Below are 21,353 nucleotides of genomic sequence, written 5' to 3' on the forward strand. Positions count from 1 at the left end.
AAATAAAATTAAATAAGCAATCTAAACCAACCCCCTCCCCCCCCACACACACACACAAAAGACATCACTTTGCCAACAAAGGTCCATCTAGTCAAAGCTATGGTTTTTCCAGTAGTCATGAATGGATAATGAGACCTGAACCATAAAGAAAGCTGAGCGCTGAAGAATTGATGCTTTTGAACTGTGGTGTTGGAGAAGACTCTTGAGAGTCCCTTGGACTGCAAGGGTAAAGATTAAACTAGTCAATCATAAAAGAAATCAATCCTGACTGAATATTCATTGGAAGGACTGATGCTGAAGCTCCAATACTTTGGCCACCTGGAGTGAAGAACTGACCCATTGGATAAGAACCTGCTAATGGGAAAGACTGAAAGCAGAAGAAGGGGACGACAGAGGATGAGATGGTTGGATAGCATCACCAACTCGATGGACATGAGTTTGAGCAAGCTCCAGGAGTTGGTGATGGACAGGGAAGCCTGGTGTGCTGCAGTCCATGGAGTCACAATGAGTCAGACACGACCGAGTGACTGCAGTGACTGAAACAAACCCAACAGAAGGTTGTACCATTATCTTTTAAAATGTATGTGGACTAATATTCTGCCCACAATAAAATTTAGGCAATGACCCTACATCATTCTATTTCTCTCATTTTCTAGCTCAAATATTACAGAATTTTCTTATAAAGGCACTAAATATTTTCAAACTAACTGGGTGGTATCTTTATTCTTTTTCCTTCTTGGGTGACACAACATTAATATAATTTATAACTTTAATATATTAATTTCAACCTATTAAAATTATTAAATGCAAATTACAGGCCTTCTTTGGTGGCGCCGTGGGTGAGCGTCACCTGCCAGTGCAGGGGGACAGAGGGTTTGACCCCGGGTCTGGGAGGGTCCCACACGCCGAGGAGCACCGAGCCCAGGCCCCACGATGGCTGAGCCTGTGCTCCAGCGCCTGGGAGGCGCCAGCTGCTGAGCCGTGTGCCGACTCCTGACGCCCGCATGCTCTGCGCCAGGGCTCTGCAACAAGAGAAGGCGCTGCAATGAGAAGCCCGTGCGCCGCCATTAGGACCAGGCCCCACCTGTCACAACTGGAGAAAACCCACACACAGCAATCCAGTGCAGCCAAAAATAATTTGTTAATCTAAAATTACAAATTACATTTTTATAATTTAAATAAAATTTTCCTCAAGTAATGCTTACTTCTGAAATCATGTCATTTAGATGAATGAAAAAAAACTCTTCACACTGAAAGGCAGTGAGGTAAAATGAAAAAGAAAAATCTCTGGAGCAAGGAATACGCGCTTCAAAATTTATGACTTGGGACCTTCGGCAAGTCACCCTCTTTGAGACTTTATCTAGCAAACTAACATAAAATGGGATGGTTTGTGACTATACTTAGCAATGTGGGGAGAAAAGAGACTAATAAATCTTACTTTTTTCATTTTTTTCCCAATCCTAGCGTGAAATAAAAAAAAATAGAAGGCACTCAGTTTACAAAATGACACAATACACCACTACTCCACTCCTCACTTGTCTCTGCCCTGGAGCTACTGGGAAGAAATGACAGAGTCCTCAGAAACTCTTAAGTTAGAAAGAGACAAAACAGAAGACCCCCAAGGCAAGGCTTTCTGCCCAAAGCGTCCTCACCTGAATTTTATACTAAATGCCCAAAATTTCACTGATCAGAGAGAGAATTTGGGTTAATAAAGATCTTGTATTTAAATCCGAATCACCTCTGAGAAGATTAAAGGGATTTTACCAGTTGAAAGTTGGCAAGCTAGTCATTCATTTAAATATTACAACTGATTTCCCATTATTCACTATGATTGCCTTGAAAACAAATTCTAAAATATAACCAGTGTATATAATTTCTTTATAGCATGTTTTAAGCAATGTTTCTTTACAAGTTAAAGGATTTCATTTACATCAAGATGTTCAGATCCCCAAGGTAGTATTTTTAGTATTCACACCCTAAAAAACTATGACAAAATTCTATCATGAATATGTAATTTTTTATATTCTAATCATGGTAGTATTGATACATAGTTAAAAATAACAGCACAATATGAGAAAGGCAAATCATCCATTAGGTCATCAGACAATATCTTGTAATGGGTGGTGTTCCCAAGTGTTCTCGGCCCATTAAGTTGAGAACTACTGACCTAACTTCCAACTGAAAAATGGAGGCAACCCAACTACAACACATATAAGAATGAAGGATGATTCAGAGAACAGGATTAAGTTCTGATTCCATACTGGCTCAGTTCTCACTAAAGATCATCACATTATCAAATTTTATCAAAATCATATTTTTATTATCAGAATTCTATAATATTGTGAATTCAATCAAATGAATTTCTCTTATCACTTAGGTGAAAGTAGTTGAACTCAGAAAATCAGAGCTGCAATTTGTTAAAAGGGAAAGAGGGAATGTGAGAGAAACGCAATATAGTACAATAGTTAGGGGGTGAGCTTTCGATTCATATTGCCACAGTTCAACCAACAACCTAACTCCTTAACTCCTCTCTCTGACCTGCAATCTTGGACTAAGTGATTAGCCTAGTCTTCCATTACAAATTCTTCATTTGTCAAAATATGTAAACAAACTGCTTAAGATTTAAATGCTTAAGTGTAAACATTTATGTTTATACTTGCCTAGCACCCAATAAGTGGACCTACTATTTATTACAGGACATTATGCTACATGAAATCAGTCAAACAAAGACAAATTCTGTATGATCTTACTTGTATGTGGAATCTAAAACAAAACAAAACAAAACAAAACTTATAGACACTGAACAGACTCATGGCAGCCAGAGGTGGGGGTAGGGAGGTGGGAGAAATGGGTGAAGGTGATCCAAAGGTACAAGTTTCCAGTTATAAGTCCTGGGGATGTCATGGACAGTGTGGTGACTATAGCTGATAATACTACACTATATACTGAAAGCAGCTAAGATAGTCACTCCTAAAAGTTCTCATCACAAGAAAAAAGTTGTAACTATATATGGTGATGGATGTTAACTAAACTTAGTGATTATCACTTCACAAAACATACATACATCAAATCATTATGTATTAATAGCATACCTTTAATACACTGTCAATTATATCTCAATTTTTTTAAAAAAAAGGAAAAATGTGAAGTACTGAGCACTTAGATGTTTAACCAAGATCATAGCAGAATAGCAAGAAGCTTAGGCCAGCATAAGAACAGGAATTAAGAGACAGAAAAGAAAACACAAAAAAACAAAAATAAACTTGCTGTCTCCTAATGCAACTCCCACGGAACATGCCCATATTCTAAGGATCTAAAACTTATACCAATACTGAAGGAAAGTTATGACCAACCTAGACAGCATATTAAAAAGCAGAGACATTACTTTGCCAACAAAGGTCTGTCTAGTCAAGGCTATGGTTTTTCCAGTGGTCATGTATGGATGTGAGAGTTGGACTATAAGGAAAGCTGAGTGCCGAAGAATTGATGCTTTTGAACTGTGGTGATGCTCTTGAGAGTCCCTTGGACTGCAAGAAGATCCAACCAGTCCATCCTAAAGGAAATCAGTCCTCAGTGTTCATTGGAAGGACCGATGTTGAAGCTGAAACTCCAATACTTTGGCCACCTGATGCAAAGAGCTGACTCACTGGAAAAGACCCTGATGCTGGGAAAGATTGAAGGCAGGAGAAGGCGACGACAGAGGATAGGATGGTTGGATGGCATCACCGACTCAATGGACATGGGTTTCAGTAGACTCTGGCAGTTGGTCATGGATATGCAGGCCTGGTGTGCTGTGGTTCATAGGGTCACAAAGAGTCAGACACAACTGAGAGACTGAACTGAACTAATACCCATGCTATAACAGGATATATACTTTTTATGTACAATATTATATAGTTGATGTACAATACTATATAAGTTACAGGTATACAATATAGTAATTCACAATTTTATAGGTCACACTCCATTTATAGCTATTATAAAGCACTGGCTATGTTCCCTGTGCTGTACAATATGACCCTGTGGCTTATTTTATAACAGTTTGTACCTCTTAATCCCTTACCTCTCTGTCACTCCTCTCCCCTTTCCTCTCCCTACCTCTCCCGAGGTAACCATTAGTTTGCTCACTGTATTTGTGAGTCTGTTTCTTTTTTCTTATATTCACTAGTTTGTTGTATTTTTTTTTAGATTCCACATATAAGAGATATCATAGAATTGCCCTTCTCTGACTTATTTCACTTAGCATAATACCCTCCAAGTCCATTCATGTTGTTGCAAAAGGCAAAACTTCATTACTTTTTTTTATGCCTGAGTAGTATTCCATTGTGTGTGTGTGCATCTGTGTATACACACATCTTTATCCACTCATCTGTCATGGACACTTAGGCTGCGTATCTTGGCAACTGTAAATAAAGCTGCTATGAACACTGGAGTGTATGTATCTTTTTTAATTAGTTTTGTAAAATGATGTGGTTTTAAATAACTTTCTATGGGCTAGCCCGGGAACTTAAAACAATGTAGTTAGACATGTTTGAAGTTTAAACAACTATTTTATACATGATCTGGAAGACAACCATTCAAAAATCATAGACTGTCCATTTTTCCTTCTAGAAGCAAACAGCTTGTCTTTATGAGCAAACATTAAGTATTCAAATTCATTAAATGTTAAGTATAAATTCACCATAAAATAACACCATGCAAAAGAACTGAGATGTTTTATAGATCAAAGAGCGTGATGAATAAGACCACCCCTAATCTTTCTCAGTTTAGTTTTAAGGTCAAGAAGCAACAGTTAGAACCAGATATGGAACAACACACTGGTTCCAAACTGGGAAAGGAGTACATCAAGGCTGTATTCTGTCACCCTGCTTATTTAACTTATATGCAGAGTACATCATGCGAAATGCCAGGCTGGATGAAGCGCAAGCTGCAATCAACATTACTGGGAGAAATATCAATAACCTCAGATATACAGATGACACCACCCTTACGGCAGAAAGCAAAGAAGAACTAAAGAGCCTCTTGATGAAAGTGAAAGAAGAGTGTGAAAAAAGCTGGCTAAAAACTCAACATTCAAAAAACTAAGATCATGGCATCTGGTCCCATCACTTCATGGCAAATAGGTGGGGAAACAATGGAAACAGTGACAAACTTTATTTTCTTGGGCCCCCAAATCACTGCAGATGGTGACTGCAGTCATGAAATTAAAAGACGCTTGCTCCTTGAAAGAAAAGTTATGAAAAACATAGACAGCTTATTAAAAAGCGGAGACATTACTTTGCCAATAAAGGTCCATCTGCTCAAAGCTACGGTTTTTCCAGTAGTTATGTACGGATGTGAGAGTTGGACCATAAAGAAAGCTGAGTGCCGAAGAATTGGTGCTTTTCAACTGTGGTGTTGGAGAAGACTCTTGAGAGTCCCTTGGACTGCAAGGAGATCCAAGCAGTCCATCCTAAAGGAAATCAGTCCTGAATATTCATTGAAAGGACTGATGTTGAAGCTGAAACCCCAATACTTTGGCTGTCTGATGAGAAAAACTGACTCACTGGAAATGACTCTGAATGCTGGGAAGGACTGAAGGCAGTAGGAGAAGGGAAAACACATGATGAGATGGCTGGATGGCACCACTGACTCGATGGACATGAGCTAAGAGCAAGCTTCGGGAGTTGTTGATGGACAGGGAAGCCTGATGTGCTGCAGTCCACGGGGCCCCAAAGAGTTGGACACAACTGAACGACTGAACTGACTGACTGAAATCTTTCTCAAAGTAAACTACTAAAACCTATAAATTTTTTTTACCACAACAAAAGTTTTATTAGTTATTTCTATTCTCATTTTTCTCAACAGTAGCTGACTTTTTCCTTATCTCCCAAAACAGTCATGTGCCAGAATCAAAACGTCATTCTTTCATCCTACATGTCTAGTTTGAAGAGCTACACAAAGCAGTTTACAACAGGAAATGGTGAAAAGAATATAAAGAATATTCCCCATAAGAAATATAAGGAAGAATCTAGGGGATACCTCTTCCATCTTAGGTTAAACTAAAATGCTCTGTATTTATACTTTAAAATAAGGATTAATTAAATCAAGTCACTGCAGTGAATCAAAAATGATGGAGCAGTAAAAGAACTGAATCTCACTCACCAACCTGCCTTAGGTAAATGACTATGCTTTACAACAGTGCAATACAGTGAAATGGACAAGGATTTTAGAGTCAGACTTGGTTTTAAATCCCTGCTGTCCTACTTGTTTGACCTTAGACTTTAAATTAATATCTCTTATACCTCATTGTATTTACAAAATGAGACAACAAAACCTACATCATGAAGTTATTATAAAGATTAAGTGAAAATATTATAGAGAACACAATGCAAGACATATCGTAAGATTCAAAAATTAGCAGCTGTAAGATTTTATTAAACCAACAATATGATTCCATAACTCAGGGTGGTCTAGACCTGTGCTATTCTACACAGCAGCCACTAACCACTTGTGCCACTGACCACTTGAAATTTAGCTAGTCTGAATTGAGACAGTCTGTGAGTATAAAATTGGCTATTAGTACCGTATATTCTTATATAGAAAGAATGCAAAATATCTCAATAATTTTTAAACTGATTACTTTGAAATGATAATATTCTACATTACAAGATTAAGTAAACCTGTCTTACATCTTAATGTTGCTACCAGAAAAACTAAGATTACATATATGGCTTATACTATGTTTCTATGAGACAGTTCTGGTCTAAAACCATATCTCTGATACAATTTCAAATGTAAAATGGGATGAAAATTTCATTATGTTCTACATATGAACTAACTAGGAGACTAAAGATCCTAATGCAGTTTAAATTCCTTATTAAATCAGCATGATATTAATGCTTATCAAATTCATTTTATTATTTTATACCCCCCAATCTCTTGATTACTCCCTGTTCAATCTACTGCCTAATCATAGGAGCACACCTCATCTTCCCACTTTAGCAGTAACAGTACTCACGGTATCCTATCTTACAAACTAGCTGAAGAACAGCATGTGACAAGCCATTCTTCTCTACCAGCTGCAAGTACTGTCTGTTCTTCAGATAATGTTAACAGAAGCTTACTCTAAGACCCATCTATATTTCTAAGAGACGTTTTTCTGTTTCAAATTCACTACTATATTTTCGATTAAAGCAATGTATCGCATCTTTCCTATCAGCAAATCTAACTTCTAACGGTCAAGGAGGCTAAAATCTAGTTTCAAACTGTATTTCATAACCTATAAAATATAAATGTAAAGAGAAGAAGGAGCTTCCCTGATGATGGCAGAAAGCAAAAAGGAACTAAAGAGCCTTTTGATGAGGATGAAAGAGGAAAGTGAAAAAGCTGGCTTAGAACTCAACATTCAAAAAACAAGATCATGGCACCCAGTCCAATCACTTCATGGAAACAGATGGGGAAAAGTGGAAACAGTGACAGATTTTATTTTCTTGGGCTCCAAAATCACTGTGGACAGCTGATTGAGGCCACAAAAGACGCTTGCTCCTTGGAAGAAAAGCTATGACCAACCTAGACAGCATATTAAAAAGCAGAGACATCATTTTGCTGAAAAAGTACATATATTCAAAGCTATGGTTTTTCCAGTAGTCATTTATGGATTTGAGAGTTGATGCTTTCGAACTGTGGTATTGGAGAAGACTCAAGAGAGTCCCTTGGGGGAGGCGGGAGGGGAGATTGGGATGGGGAACACATGTAAATCCATGGCTGATTCATGTCAATGTATGGCAAAAACCACAAAATTGTAAAGTAATTAGCCTTCAACTAATAAAAATAAATGGAAAAAAAAAAAAAAAGAGTCCCTTGGACAGCAAGGAGTTCAAACCAGTCAATCCTAAAGGAAATCAACCCCGAATATTCACTGGAAAGACTGATGCTAAAGCTCCAATACTCTGGGCCACTTGATGCAAAGAGCGGACTCATTGGAAAAGACCCTGATATTTGGAAAGATTGAAGGCAAAAGGAGAAGAGGGTGACAGAATGACATGGTTGGATGGCATCAATGACTCAATGGACATGAGTCTGAGCAAACTCTGGGAGACAGTGAAGGACAGGGAAGTCTGGCATGCTGCAGTTCACGTAGTCGAAGAGTTGGACATGACTTGGCAACCGAACACAACAAAGATAAGAAAATTCTTTTTCAGCACCTAGAGATAAGGCACTACTTACGCAGTATAGAAAGATGACTCCTTTTATCTACTCGGACAGTTTAAGAGACAGCTTAAAAAAATTCCGATAGGAGCTATAAAATTAACCAACTCTTCTATTACTTATTAACATCATAATAGGACATGTCATAGTGCTGAACACAGGCTGCCTAAACTACTATTGCTGGGAAATTCTAACTTATGATATTAAAAATAACAGGAGAGGATGGGACAAATTAAGAAAGCAGTGTTGACATACAGACTGCCGTGTATAAAATCGACGGCTACTGGGAAGCTGCTGTGTAACACAGGAAGCCCAGCCTGGTGCTCTGTGACAATCTCGAGGGGTGGGATGAGGGCTCAAAATTTCTCTTGACACACACACACATACACACACACACACACACACAGAGTTATGACTGACTCGTGCTGTCATATGGAGGAAACCAACACAACCCTCCAATTAAAAATTTAAAAAAAAAAAAATGTAAAAATAACATAGTTATACATCACTTCTAATTTCTAGAAAGCATTTCCATAAACATCACATCGGTGCCCTACCAAAGTCATGGCTTTAAGTAAAGTTGATTTTACTATCCCCTCATTTGACAGATGCAAAAACCAAGGCCCAGCAGTTACAAGTGACTTACCTGCCCCAATAAAGTTACTAGGTGAGAAAAGATACATTAAGAAAATCTGCTTCCCAGTGGCTAAGATTGTGGACTCTTAAGTCAGATCATGGGTTCAAATGCTGGCCTGAAAACTTAAGTTAGTGGTGGTGGGATCTTAACACAAGGCAAACCCAACCATTTTCCCTCTGTATTTCAGTTTCCCCATGGAGATAATGCTAATAGCTCCCTTCATGTAAATTAAGACAAACTGCTCCAATACAGAAAGTTCTTAGTTAATACTTTTATCATTTAAGGCTTTACAATCCAAAAGAAGGGAGATTTAAAGATGACATTTAAAAAAAACAAAACAAGACTTTTGTTGTAAGAATACTTCTAGAACATCTTGAACCACAATCATAAATGTTTCAAGTTGATAACATTTTCATTTTGGATAAATTCATTCTTATCTCTTTTTTACTTTTAACATTTTAATTTTTAATTGGAGGATAATCACTGTATGATGATGTTTGTTTCCACCACATAATATTTCCACATTTATTATGCAGAAACAAACTATACAGGTATAGTTTATTATATGGAAACAAACTATACATGTATCCCCTCCTTCTTGATCCTCCCTCCCACTCCCCCATCCTACCCCTCCAGGTCATCACAGAGCACCAGGCCTAGCTCCCTGTGCTATTCAGCAACTTCTTACCAGCCATACACTTTATTACTTCTAAAATCCTGTAAGAAATGAAAGTATTTCTTTTGTGGTAAACTTTATCATAGGGAGTATTCAAATTTGCAGAAACTATGTTTTAAAGTCATCTTTCCCAAGTTACAATATACAAATCTGAAACAATGCTGCACAGTAACGAAATTTCAATTCTGAAGGCTAGCTAGCACATAAATTTAGTAGAAAGAAGAGATTGCAAGGGGAGAGGAGGGAGGTGGTGTGTTGGGAAAATGTATCACTCCTATAGTTCTAGAAAGTATATACTCATCTCCTAGAATCACATCTGTAGGTGCCCAATAAATAATTTATGAGTGAGTAAATGGATGAATGACTAGGACAATGTTTCTTCAAGTGAACTAAGTCAAGAAAGCAAGCATTTGTGATACCTTAATAGGTATCCTTGGAGAAGGCAATGGCACCCCACTCCAGTACTCTTGCCTGGAAAAATCCCATGGACAGAGGAGCCTGGTAGGCTGCAGTCCATGGGGTCTCGAAGAGTCAGACAGGAGTGAGCGACTTCACTTTCACTTTTCACTTTTATGCGTTGGAGAAGGAAATGGCAACCCACTCCAGTGTTCTTGCCTGGAGAATCCCAGGGATGGGGTCGCACAGAATCGGACACGACTGAAGTGACTTAGCAGCAATAGGTATCCTTAATCTAGGAAGTCATTACTAAGGCTGAGCAAGGTTCTAAGCCACACCCCAGGGACTAGAAGAAACAGATAGTCTAAAGATTTCCATCTGTCAATTAATTTCAATTACTCTCTTTATATGTAAATTTAAAAAATTATACCTAGGTGAAGTCCTACAGAGCAAAAGTTTCCTTTGTAAGTACAAAGTGCTTTCAGGAATTAGCCACAATTAGCAAATTCCTTTTGTACGTATACACATGTAAAAGAGGTCTCAAACGGCAAAATAAAATTGATGTTCCAGGTGTTAAAATGCCCACTGCTCCCAAAGGATGTTTTCCCCATTCATGTATATTCAGGACAGGGGAGCAATTTTGTTGGTACATTCTTCATCACTTATCACTAACTTGCAGAGTTTTGCACCCAAGCCTTATTTATAAATATTAGCTTGCCATTTGACATCAATACAGCTATAAAAATGAATGCATAAGTCATTGTGCAAAAACATTATAAGCAAAAAACTATGGACACAGAGCAGTAACTCTGCTACCAAGACAAAACAAATGGCGTAACTTTAAACTCCATGTGTGCTCAGTCAGTCACGTCCAACTCCTTGAGACCGCATGGACTGTGGCCCACCAGGCTCCTGTCCGTGGGATTTTCCGGGCAAGAATACTGGAATGAGATGCCATTTCCTCTATCTGAACCCAGAGATGGAACTTGCTCTCCTGCATCTCCTGTATTGGCAGGGTGATTCTTTACCACTGAGCCACCTGGGAAGCCTCTTTAAAATCTATACCTCTAGAAATAAAAAAAATTAAGACCTTGTAAAAGCAATACTGATGGTTTCTATATGATAGACTTGTTACTTTATTTTCAGCTATTATTACCTGTTAGTATAAATTTTTATAATCCTTTAAAAAAGCTAATTCCTTAGAAATATATTTTCAAAAGAAGATAAAACATGTAAAACCTAACTATAAAAATGTTTGATAAAAACTAAAACCTAAACACTTCCCTCTTGGTCAATTCTTGTTTAAAAATTATTTTTCAGAGTGATGTTAATGAAGAGTATTAATTAGATCAAGTTTTGTTTTGAACTACCACTTGTGAGATTCAGGTTAAAACTTACATTATTAAAACACCAAAATCCAAATACACTGCTACTGGTTCACTTTAAAATCTGTTAAAAATAAATTCTGAGTATGAAAAGTCAAAATCTAAAGCTATGAGACAATAACTGTTATAATAATTTATACAATTAGTATGGGCTTGGTTCCCAAATTAAATAGTAGCAATTTTTCATGTATACTAAATTAATACAGGATAAGAATAAAGATATACCATTAGTAATACACTTTTCATAAAGAAGCTACTATTACTCGCTTACCATATATTTTAAAGATTACTTCAGTTTTAAACTCTTATAAACTAGATAAATATCTCTTTGCACTGATGTTATAAACTGTTTGGTCTGAGGTTCCTTTCATTTAAATAAAATATTTCTCAGCAAGAAGTTATTTTAAGACTTCATAACTCTACTGAGAAATAATGAAAATATCTAATTTTTTTAAATCCAAGACATTTTAGAATGCTTCATTCCCATTGAAATAAATTATAAGCATAGGAAAATACATACAAAGCTCTTTTAAAAGGTGCAAAAATGAGAGAACAAATGTATTATACTTGAAAGATTTTTACATCTTGAAAATGAACAATGGAAAACGTAAGTTTTAAAGTGGTGATACAAACCAGAGGACCACTTTCCCACCACTTTTGAGACTAGGCCAATCTTTCAAGAATTAGAAATAGTATCATATGCCTTATGGCTTTACATATTATGTAACTTGTGTTACATTACAGCAGACTGCCCTCCTCATACATCAGTGAATTAATTAATCTAAAATCTAAATGAGGATAAATGGTTCCACACCATTCCTAAATGTCAAGTGAGTAAAAATTTTTAATTTCCTGTCCTAACGAAGTTGATTCACAGATTACCCTTGGCACTCTAGGATTTCATGTATTAAGTTGCTTCACCTATCCACATTTTTGACAACTGTCTACATAATAATAATAGTAGAGGACACATACAGAGCCTTTATGTACTTACACACATTAAAAGGCAACCTAGCAGAGAGGTTAAGGGCCACTATCTAAGTCTAAAAACTGCCTCTGCACTCATGACCGCAGGCAAATTACACAACTTCTGTGTCTCAGTTTCCCTATCTACAAAATGGGATAAATACCTGCCTCATAAAGATTATGTAACAATTACAACTGTTTAGGTTCAGTGCCTGGCACAAAGTGCTACATAAGGATTAGCTGCTATTATTACTATTATATGTGTCATGTACTGAGCCAAGTACTTTACATGCATTATTTCATTTAATTCTCACAACTCTATTTTACAGGTGAGAAAATTGAGGTTTATAGTGGTTCAGCAACTTGCCTTCAATAAAAAAGCTAACAAGAGGAAAGACCCAAATTCAAACCCAGGTTTCTTTTTTAATGATCTATGCCCTAATATTTATGCCAGTGTTTCAAACTAGACTCCGTGAATGTATTCATAGGGGATTTACAAGTTTTCTGATGATTTTTATTTTAAATTATGCTAGAGATAATTTTCAGATAAAATATATTTTTATATAGTTGATTTTAATTTCTCAAATCATCAAACTGAGGTATATAAACCCCTGGTTTTCCCATGAATATTCCTGGAGGTTTAAGAATTTTTTTCTTACAAAGTGGTCAACTTTTAAAAACTTCAAGCTCACTCAGCTTTCATTCTTCAAGAATGAGAGCAACAAATAATTTTCAAAATTCTTTATACCTATTTTATTACTAAGTTTGAGATCTTTTGGCTAGTCAAACTGCTTGAAAAAGTAAAAACATAATTTTAAAAAACTACAGTACCCTTTGTAGCACTTGATCTTGTCTTGAAAACGAAAACACCCACATTAAAAAGAAAGAAACAAATATTAAAAAGTTATCTATTCCCTTAATAAACAGCAGTTTACTTTCACATTATGCACCACTCTCTCATCTTTAATCCAATTGTGTAACTACAATAGCCTACAGGTTATTTCCACTTAAATAACTCAAAAAATAAGCTTCAAATAAACTAATTTTCTCTATGCCACCTTTCTCCCCCAAAATCCCTTTTCAGCATCTCTAATCCCCATCAGTGGTATTACTGTCCTCTCATGACCCTGTGGTCAAGCGAGACAGGAGGAATTCAAACTCAGAACTGAGTGAAAAGCCTGTACTCTTTACCAGTATACTCAATTCCTCCTGTAGGAACATTACCTCAAGGAGATGTAATCTATGTGGCACAGTGGGCATACACAATTATAAACGCTAAACTAAATGATATGAAGAATGCGAAAGATCTCATTCGAGCAGCAAATAATGAGCCAAACTCCAGGGTAAAGAGGATAGAGAGTCAAGAGTAGGCAGAGGTGAGACTTTTAAGAATGAAGAGCAGTTACTAAGAAACAACCTTCTCAAAGAAGGGAATAACATACACAAAGGCACAAAAACCTCATGACAGTCAGTCAACACCAAAGTAGTGTTCCAGAAAGTTCCAGTTTTCCAGAAAGCAAAGTGTGATATGAGGGACTATTAGGAAATGAAGCAAGAAAAAGCAGGAATACTCAGAACATGAACAGTTTAGCCAAGTTTAGATTTGATCTACTAAGTAAGGGGAAGCCACTGAGTAATTTTAAGCATAAATGAAATATTACTTTTTTTTTTTTTTTTTTAAGAAATAATCCTCTGGCACTGAAAAATGGACTGGAAAAGCTACAGTCCAGAAGCACAGACAACTGTTAGGAAAGTGCAAGAACAGTTCAGGCAAGACAGTGGAGAATGAGGAGAAACAGACTGATTCAAAAGATAGGTAGGAGGTAGAACTTCAGGATTTGGTAACAAGTTAGACTGTGATTTGAGTTTGGAAGGAAGATGGAGGAAAGGAAGGAATGGAGGCAAATTTAAGATTTCTAGCTTAAGTTCCGGGTGGATGGGAATGCCACTAACTAAAACAGGGAACAAAGCAGGAGAAACAAAGAAAAAGAACGAAAGCTGACAAGGACAGACGGTGGTGTTACTTCCGGTACATCCAGAAGAAACTGTCTAATAAATGATTAAGTCAAGAACCCAGGAGAGAGAAATCTAAGGCAAAAAAATATAAAATTGGGAGGTATTAACCAGGAGAAACTAGCTAGGGAAACTGCAAATGAATAAGATCACCAATATTTAAACTATAGGCAGACAAATAAATGAAAAGTAGGCAAGAGTGGTGATACAGAAGTTTGGGAAGGAGAGAGTTTCATGAAAAGTAAATTGTTGATATATTGAATGTATCAAAAGGTGAACTTTAAACCTCTTGGATTTGACAACTAAGTAACTGAGGACAAACAGTGAGGTTGCAGAGGTAATGGACGGTAAAGAAAGCCAAACTAGCACTTCCTGTGGCACAGAGAATGAGAATCAGTCTGCGGACACAGGGGACACAGGTCCCCTCCTCTGGTCTGGGAGGATTCCACAAACAGAGCAATTAAGCCCACGAGATGCAATTACTGAGCCTGTGCGCTGCAACTACTGAAGCCCATACACCCTAGAACCAGTGTTCCACAAGAGCAGCCACTGCAATGAGTAACCCCTGATCGCTGCAACCAGAAAAAGATGCCGTAGCAGCAAAGACCTAGCACAGTCAAAAATACATAATTTTTTTTTTAAGTTTACAAATAATAAATGCTGAAGAGGGTGTGAAGCAAAAAAAAGCTAAACTAGATGGGGGTTGAGTGAATGGTAGGGGAGGAAAGAGACATTAATCTTGGCTGAGAAGGAGTAACAGCTAGAGAACAGAGTTAAATAACATTTTCAGGATGGCAGAGATTTTAGCATTTTTATAGGATTAGATGGAAAAGGAAACGGCAACCCATTCAGTCTTCTTGCCTGAGAAATCCCAAGGACAGAAAAGCCTAGCGGGCTACAGTTCATGGGGTCGCAAAAGAGATGGACACAACTTGGAGACTAAGCAGCAGCAAAGGATTAGAAAGGGACCAGTGAAGTGTGAGATTTTTAAATTATGGCTTTGTACTTACGTTTAATATACGGAAAGTTAACCAAGATACAATATTAAGTGAAAAAATAAGCTGAAGAATATGTATAGTATGATGTCACTTCTCTGGCCTTCAACTTACTATCATTACTCTCATGTGAGCAACTATCACTAACAGAAACTCATTTGTTTACATGTCCATCTCCCCAACACCCCTCGAATGTAAACTCGATGAGAGGAGAGATTTCATCGGCCTCGTTCTCCGCATATCGCTACAGCTTAAAATATTGCTTGGCACGTAACAGGCACTCTACTGTTCAATGAAAATGTCTGTGTGCACACATTCATGTATATATGTATGCATATATTGATATTTACATGCAAAGCATTAAGAAAGTTCTAATTTATTATTTGAACTTATGCCAGGGTTGAGTGTGAGACTAGGGGGTGAGGCATACAATACTGATTCATTTTTTGCTTCATAGATCTCTGTTCAAATTTTCTACGAAAATCATGTCTCTTGTAACTGAAAAACAACTTTTAAATAATGATTGTATGAGCCTAAGAAAGTTAATCTATTCTGCCTTTCTATTTTCTTTTAGTGTGTTGTCATGATCTAATGTTGACTTCAAGCTGATCCTTGAGTTGTTTTGGTAAGGCAGTTCAAAGTCAGAATCTTAAAACTTAGAGCTGGAAAGAACATAGACATTACCTAAGGCAACCCCCGAATTTTACAGATAAGAAAGCAGAGACTCATAGTAACTTAATTACTAAAACTAGTGTACTGATAAGAAGTTTTTAAAGATCAAATGATTAGAAACTATATAAAGGGCTAATCTACTATATGTTATACCTAATTTAAAAGATAACTAATAAAAGCTTGCTAAAGCTTACTCTCACATTTAACTTACAATCTTCTGGTAAAATTATTACTCAAAGTAAATGATTTCCTTAAGCACACTGGTTGATCAACGAAACCTACAGTTAAGCAGTGACTAACCATTATACTGTGACAGAGGATTCAGAATACATAAATATAAGGAGTGAAGTTATTCACCGTTAGGTGTGCACACTAACTGAACTAACATGCACCTTCTTTTTACCAGGATATACAGCAGGTCAAGTATATAATACATTTAAGGGATTCATCACATTTTGACTCAAATTTCTATATCAATATCTACAACATGTACTTAACAGAACTCAATAAAAATTAAATGCTGAATAGGCAAGAAATACTCTAGTAAATATAAAAAAATGACAACCATTTCTCCTCACATATATACTGTAGTTCACCAGGAATACAACTGCAGTCCAAACTTTTGAATATCACTTTACATTTGTTTACAAACTATGTCATTTGATCCTCACAACTGTGACAGACAGCAGAAATTGTTTCTCCCATTTAATATGTAAGAAAACGAGGCTCAGAGCTTAACTTGATTAAGGTCATTTTGTCAAGTCCTAAGACCTGGATTCTCTGTCTCTTAGCCACTGTTCTTTCCATCCCCCAGGCTACCTTACATTTACCATTTATTAAAGTGCAAACCACTTTATAATTTCCTTCCTTCCACACTGGTGAAAGTGATTGAGGGTTACCTAAGCCTTAGCAATCCTATCCCTTTCTAGTCCATTTAAAATTTTCATGCCTAAGAAAATATTAGTCATTCATCTTAACAGTGACAAGAAAGATGTGTAAGTCACCTTAGTACAGAATTGTGCACCTTTCATACAGTAATTCTGTATGAAATCCTACCAAGTATTCAATTATTTTCTTAATTCTAATGAAAGTATCCTCTAATTTAGAAAGCTCTCTACAAATAATACCAAAAGTAGGATGGGCTTAATAGTTGGAAAAAAATCTGAAACCAAATCTTAGTCCTATCACTCACTAGCTGTTTAACTGTGGGTACATTTCTTAGCATCTTTGAGTCTCACTGTCCTCACCTATAAAGTGAGGATGACACCATCTGCCTCTCTGAGTTTGCTGGGCAGATTCAGCAATAACACTGGCAAAGCCTTTACTTCTTAAAAAAGGGCCAGTTCACAGAACAGACCAGTTCCACTGGAGAAACAAGCATGCAGATAGGTACTGCTCACAGGTAATGTCATTTATGTGAATTTTACTAATGTAACTTCTAGATATGAGACTTTATCTCTTGTCTCGCTCTGTAATATCTGGGGTAGGACACAATATATATATATATACCAGTCTTGCTCCCAGGGCACCATAACGTGAGTGCTGGATTTCAGTCCTCTTCTAATCCCTCTAAGGACTAATCCTCTAAGGACTATCATAATCTATTATTTGACTATCTTAGAATTGGCTATATCCAAACCAAGGCTTACTCTATTTTCACTCCACTCTTTAAGTCTGCTAACTGCATCTTTTGACTATTTCGAAATAAAACTAATTATTTTGAACTAGGAAGTCAATTTTATAAAGACAAACCATGACAGTGTATTCATGTTGAGTGAAAAGGGTCGAAAGTTTCAGGGGGTGGGGTACAGGGGAGAGGGACCTAACAGTGAGAACTTACCTATTCAGCAGTACATCTTTCTAAATGTTATAAATGTTACATTTTGTAGTATTAAGTATATGTGTAGAATCTCTAATTTCTTTAAAGTACATCTTACTAAATTTACTTTCTTTTAATCCTCCCAAGCATCATTCTAATCAAGATTAACATCATTTTACAGATTATGTCAGGGAAGCTCACTCTAGTTCACTCCCCCTTGCTCAAAGTACTATAACTACAGGAAGGCTCTTGCTCAGTTCAAGGCCTTTCCTCCTCCTCTTGTAACCTCTGCCCAGAATGCTCTCCTGTCTAATACAAGGCTGTCGTCTTGTCCTGCTTCAGGTCTCATTTCACACAGTTCCCACCATTACCATGTCTACAGTGGTGGTGGTGGTGGTGTAGTCACTCAGTTATGTCCAACTCTTGCGATCCCCTAGACTGTAGCCTGTCAGGCTCCTCTGTCCATGGGGTTCTCCAGGCAAGAATACTGGAGTGGGTTGCCATTTCCTTCTCCAGGGGATCTTCCTGACCCAGGAATCAAACCCAGGTCTCCTGCATTGCAGGCAGATGATTTACCAACTGAGCTATGAGGGAAGCCCTATAGAGCAGAGCCCTGTCTATAGTAGAGTACACCAATTACACCATCCTTATATCCTTCATAGAACATAAAGTGATCAGTCTTCATCTTCTTCCTGTGTTGAAGGGCAGGGACACCTTGACTTCCCACTGCTGTATCCAGAGTGCTCAGTACAGATGATGCTGGCTTAATGAATGAGTGAACGCGACTGCCCACAGCCATTCAGCAAAGTAAAAGGCAGGGCCTGGAGACCAATCCAAATCAACGTGACTGCAAACCCCTGCACTGCCATTCCACTACTTTTTTCCACTGGTGGAAGTGGAGCGGCTCTGGGTTGGGAAATCACTCAAGTTTAGAAGCTTGCCTTCTGACTTTCTGCATTCATTCACTTGAAAGAAATTAGAGATATCTACACATATACTTAATACCACAAAATGTAACACTGAAATATTACAAAATATTTAACTACAGTTTCAAGAGATCTTACACTGCCTTTTAGAACTCGATTTGAAAAAACAAAAAAATCCACTGCCTTTACTATGCCTGAACAATCAAAATAACTTCAAATTTTAAGTAGCTGGACTGGCATCTCCACATATGGTTACTACTTAAGGCCAAAAGAAAATTTAAGTCACACATTTTAAATGCTCTTTACTAACAGGCTTGCTTATAATATTTTGCTCTTTTAGATGATGTTTTGAATTCCCCAATACATCATACAGAAAAATCTTAAAACCAGCCACGGGGTTATCATTCTTATCACGATAACCATATTCTTTCTTAAAGAAAGATGACACAAATGCCCTCAATGTGTTGTGTTGCACTATTAAACCATGTGCTTGCAGGCTGAAGTCACCTCGGGTAAAATGCCCAGTGCGGCTAGAGCCGGCCACTAACAGCATTCCCTTTGTTGCCTCCACCACGGGGTTGAATACTTACTGCCGAGTCCTCCATCCTCGGATACTCCCGTCCCTCTCATGCCTAGGTATGTCAGTCCCAAAATGAGGAAAAATAGGCAGGCAGCAGTTAAGAGAAACATGGACAAATAGTGGGCACTGAAACCCCCCGTTGGGGACACCTCCTCCCGTTTAAATTGTTGGAGAAGTTCCTCCTCGGGTTCGGAAAGCTTCGGTTTGTTGTATGTGTTCTTCAGGTAGGTATGATTGGAGCCTGTATGATTGGAGTGATTGATCCTGAGTGAACTCGAGGCGGCCACCGCCGCGCTGGGAGGGAGGCTGTTGGAAAAAATCCTGGGGGAGTCCACGCCGAAGGCCCCGCCGCCGATATGATTATTGGTTTTAAGAAGGGAGCCTGTGGACGAATCCAGGGTTGAGTCCATGTCCGCGAGTGGCGGCGGCAGGAGAGGGCTTAGTTTCTTAGCGTTACCGCGGTATCTAGGAATGGGGCTGGAGTCCAGCGGATCACACCCTCCTCCCTGCTCCGCCGCCGCCGCCGACTCCTCGAGGTTTCGGCTCCTGTCTAGACTCCCGGCGGCCGCCGCCCTGTCATTCATCGCGATTCCTCCCCCTCCCTGAACTGAGGTCTCCAGCCGGCCGCCGGCCGATTTCGCAGGCAGGGGCGAGAGAGGCTTACTGTGGCCCCGCCTGGGCCGATGCCGAGAAAAGGTGTCGTCCTTCAATACCTGTCTGCTGGGGGCCACGTCGTCGTCCTCCTCTTCCTCCGAGTCCGAATAGTTTTCCCGGCAGCTGTAGGGCAGAAGCCGGCTGCCATTCACGGTCCGGCCGGACCACAGCGGCTCCTCGGCCTCCGGGTCCCTGTCCTCGCCGTCTTCCCCCTCCTGCTCCTCGTCGTCCGCCGCCCCATCTCTCCCCGACGGGCTCTGCAGCTCGGGGGCCGCCGGCCTCCTGGCCCCCCACCACGAGTGGGGCTTCCTCCGCTCGGCCGAGTTGCTGTTAGTCACCTCGCTGGCGGCCAGGGGCGCCGACGGCGGTTTGAGCCCGCGATACTGGAGCGGAGCCCGGTCTTTCCTCCCGCCGCCGCCGCCGCCGCCGCCGGCCTGGTCCCGGGGACTGGCCTCCACGTCCGACTCGTCCGAGCTGAAGCCCAGCAGTACTTTGCTGCCGGCCGTGGGGGTGGCCGAGGCGCCCCCAGGCCCTCCCAAGGGGGTCTCCGGACCCGACGCCGAAATCCGGCCCAGGCCCCCAGGAGTCCGTAAGTAGGCGAGGTCGCCGGAGACCGGCCGGACCCCCATCCCCACGGCCGCCGCCGCTGGTCCGGCGGCGGCGACCGTGGCGGCTGCCGTGTTATTGTTATTACTGTTCCGCGTCTTGGTGCCGCGGCCCCCGGACCGGTGCTGCTGCTGCTCTTCCTCTCGAAGCTTCTTCAGCTTCTTGAGGTAGACCGGGCGGGTGCTCTCCGTCACTGGGCCAGGAGATAGGCCGTAACGGCGGAGCTGAGAGAAAAGCTCCTCATCCGAGAGCTGCTGAGGCGCCGAAGCCGCTGCCGCCGCCATTTTCTCTCCAGGGTGTTTTACAAGCTCCGCGCTACCGGAAGTGACGCGCCGCCCTAGACCCTGAACTAGACCGGGCTGCGTCGCCCTCCCAGCGCCACAGGCGCCTTGGCCAATGGGAGGCACGGGAGGAGCTCACCTGAGCGGGAAAGGGCCACCTGAGCCGCGCGCCGCTTCAGCGGCCGAAAGTTTTTCTGCGCTTTCCTGTCGGGGTGTCTCCTCCGTCTGTTCCCCGCCCTGCCCTTCTCGGCGCCTTTCCCGGGAGTTGCCTCTTGCCAAGCCTCACCTTGACCTCTTCTTTGCAGGTTCCTGCCACCGGGCAGTAGTAACTGAAGGGAAATCTGACTTGAAGTTCTTGGCATTAGTTTCCTTTTCATGCCGATTCCCGCTGCCAAGGGGAGCCTAGAGACTTAAAGAAATCTTGATGGCCAGGTGATTTGCAAATTTCCCTGAGCCCTGGTTCTCTCTTTTCACTTTGTCTTTCCTCTTGACTCACCAAAAAAAAAAAAAGGTGAGTTTCTCTCGCGGCTCATTTTGAGAAGCCGCTCCTCTAATGT

General features: G+C 39.7%; 1 protein-coding gene across 1 annotated transcript in view; it reads right to left on the reverse strand.

Annotated features, from left to right (window-relative positions):
- Nucleotides 1-20,824, reverse strand: part of LEMD3 (LEM domain containing 3) — a 69,532-nt gene extending 48,708 nt beyond the window's left edge. Inside the window, exon 1 of the mRNA XM_061130732.1 lies at nt 19,266-20,824. Coding sequence (XP_060986715.1) covers nt 19,266-20,799 — 1,534 coding nt within the window. The 5' untranslated portion in view covers nt 20,800-20,824. The remainder of the gene's footprint in view (nt 1-19,265) is intronic.
- Nucleotides 20,825-21,353: the final 529 nt, after the last annotated feature.

Source organism: Dama dama, chromosome 3 (assembly GCF_033118175.1).
Source record: "Dama dama isolate Ldn47 chromosome 3, ASM3311817v1, whole genome shotgun sequence".
Lineage (NCBI taxonomy): Eukaryota > Metazoa > Chordata > Mammalia > Artiodactyla > Cervidae > Dama > Dama dama.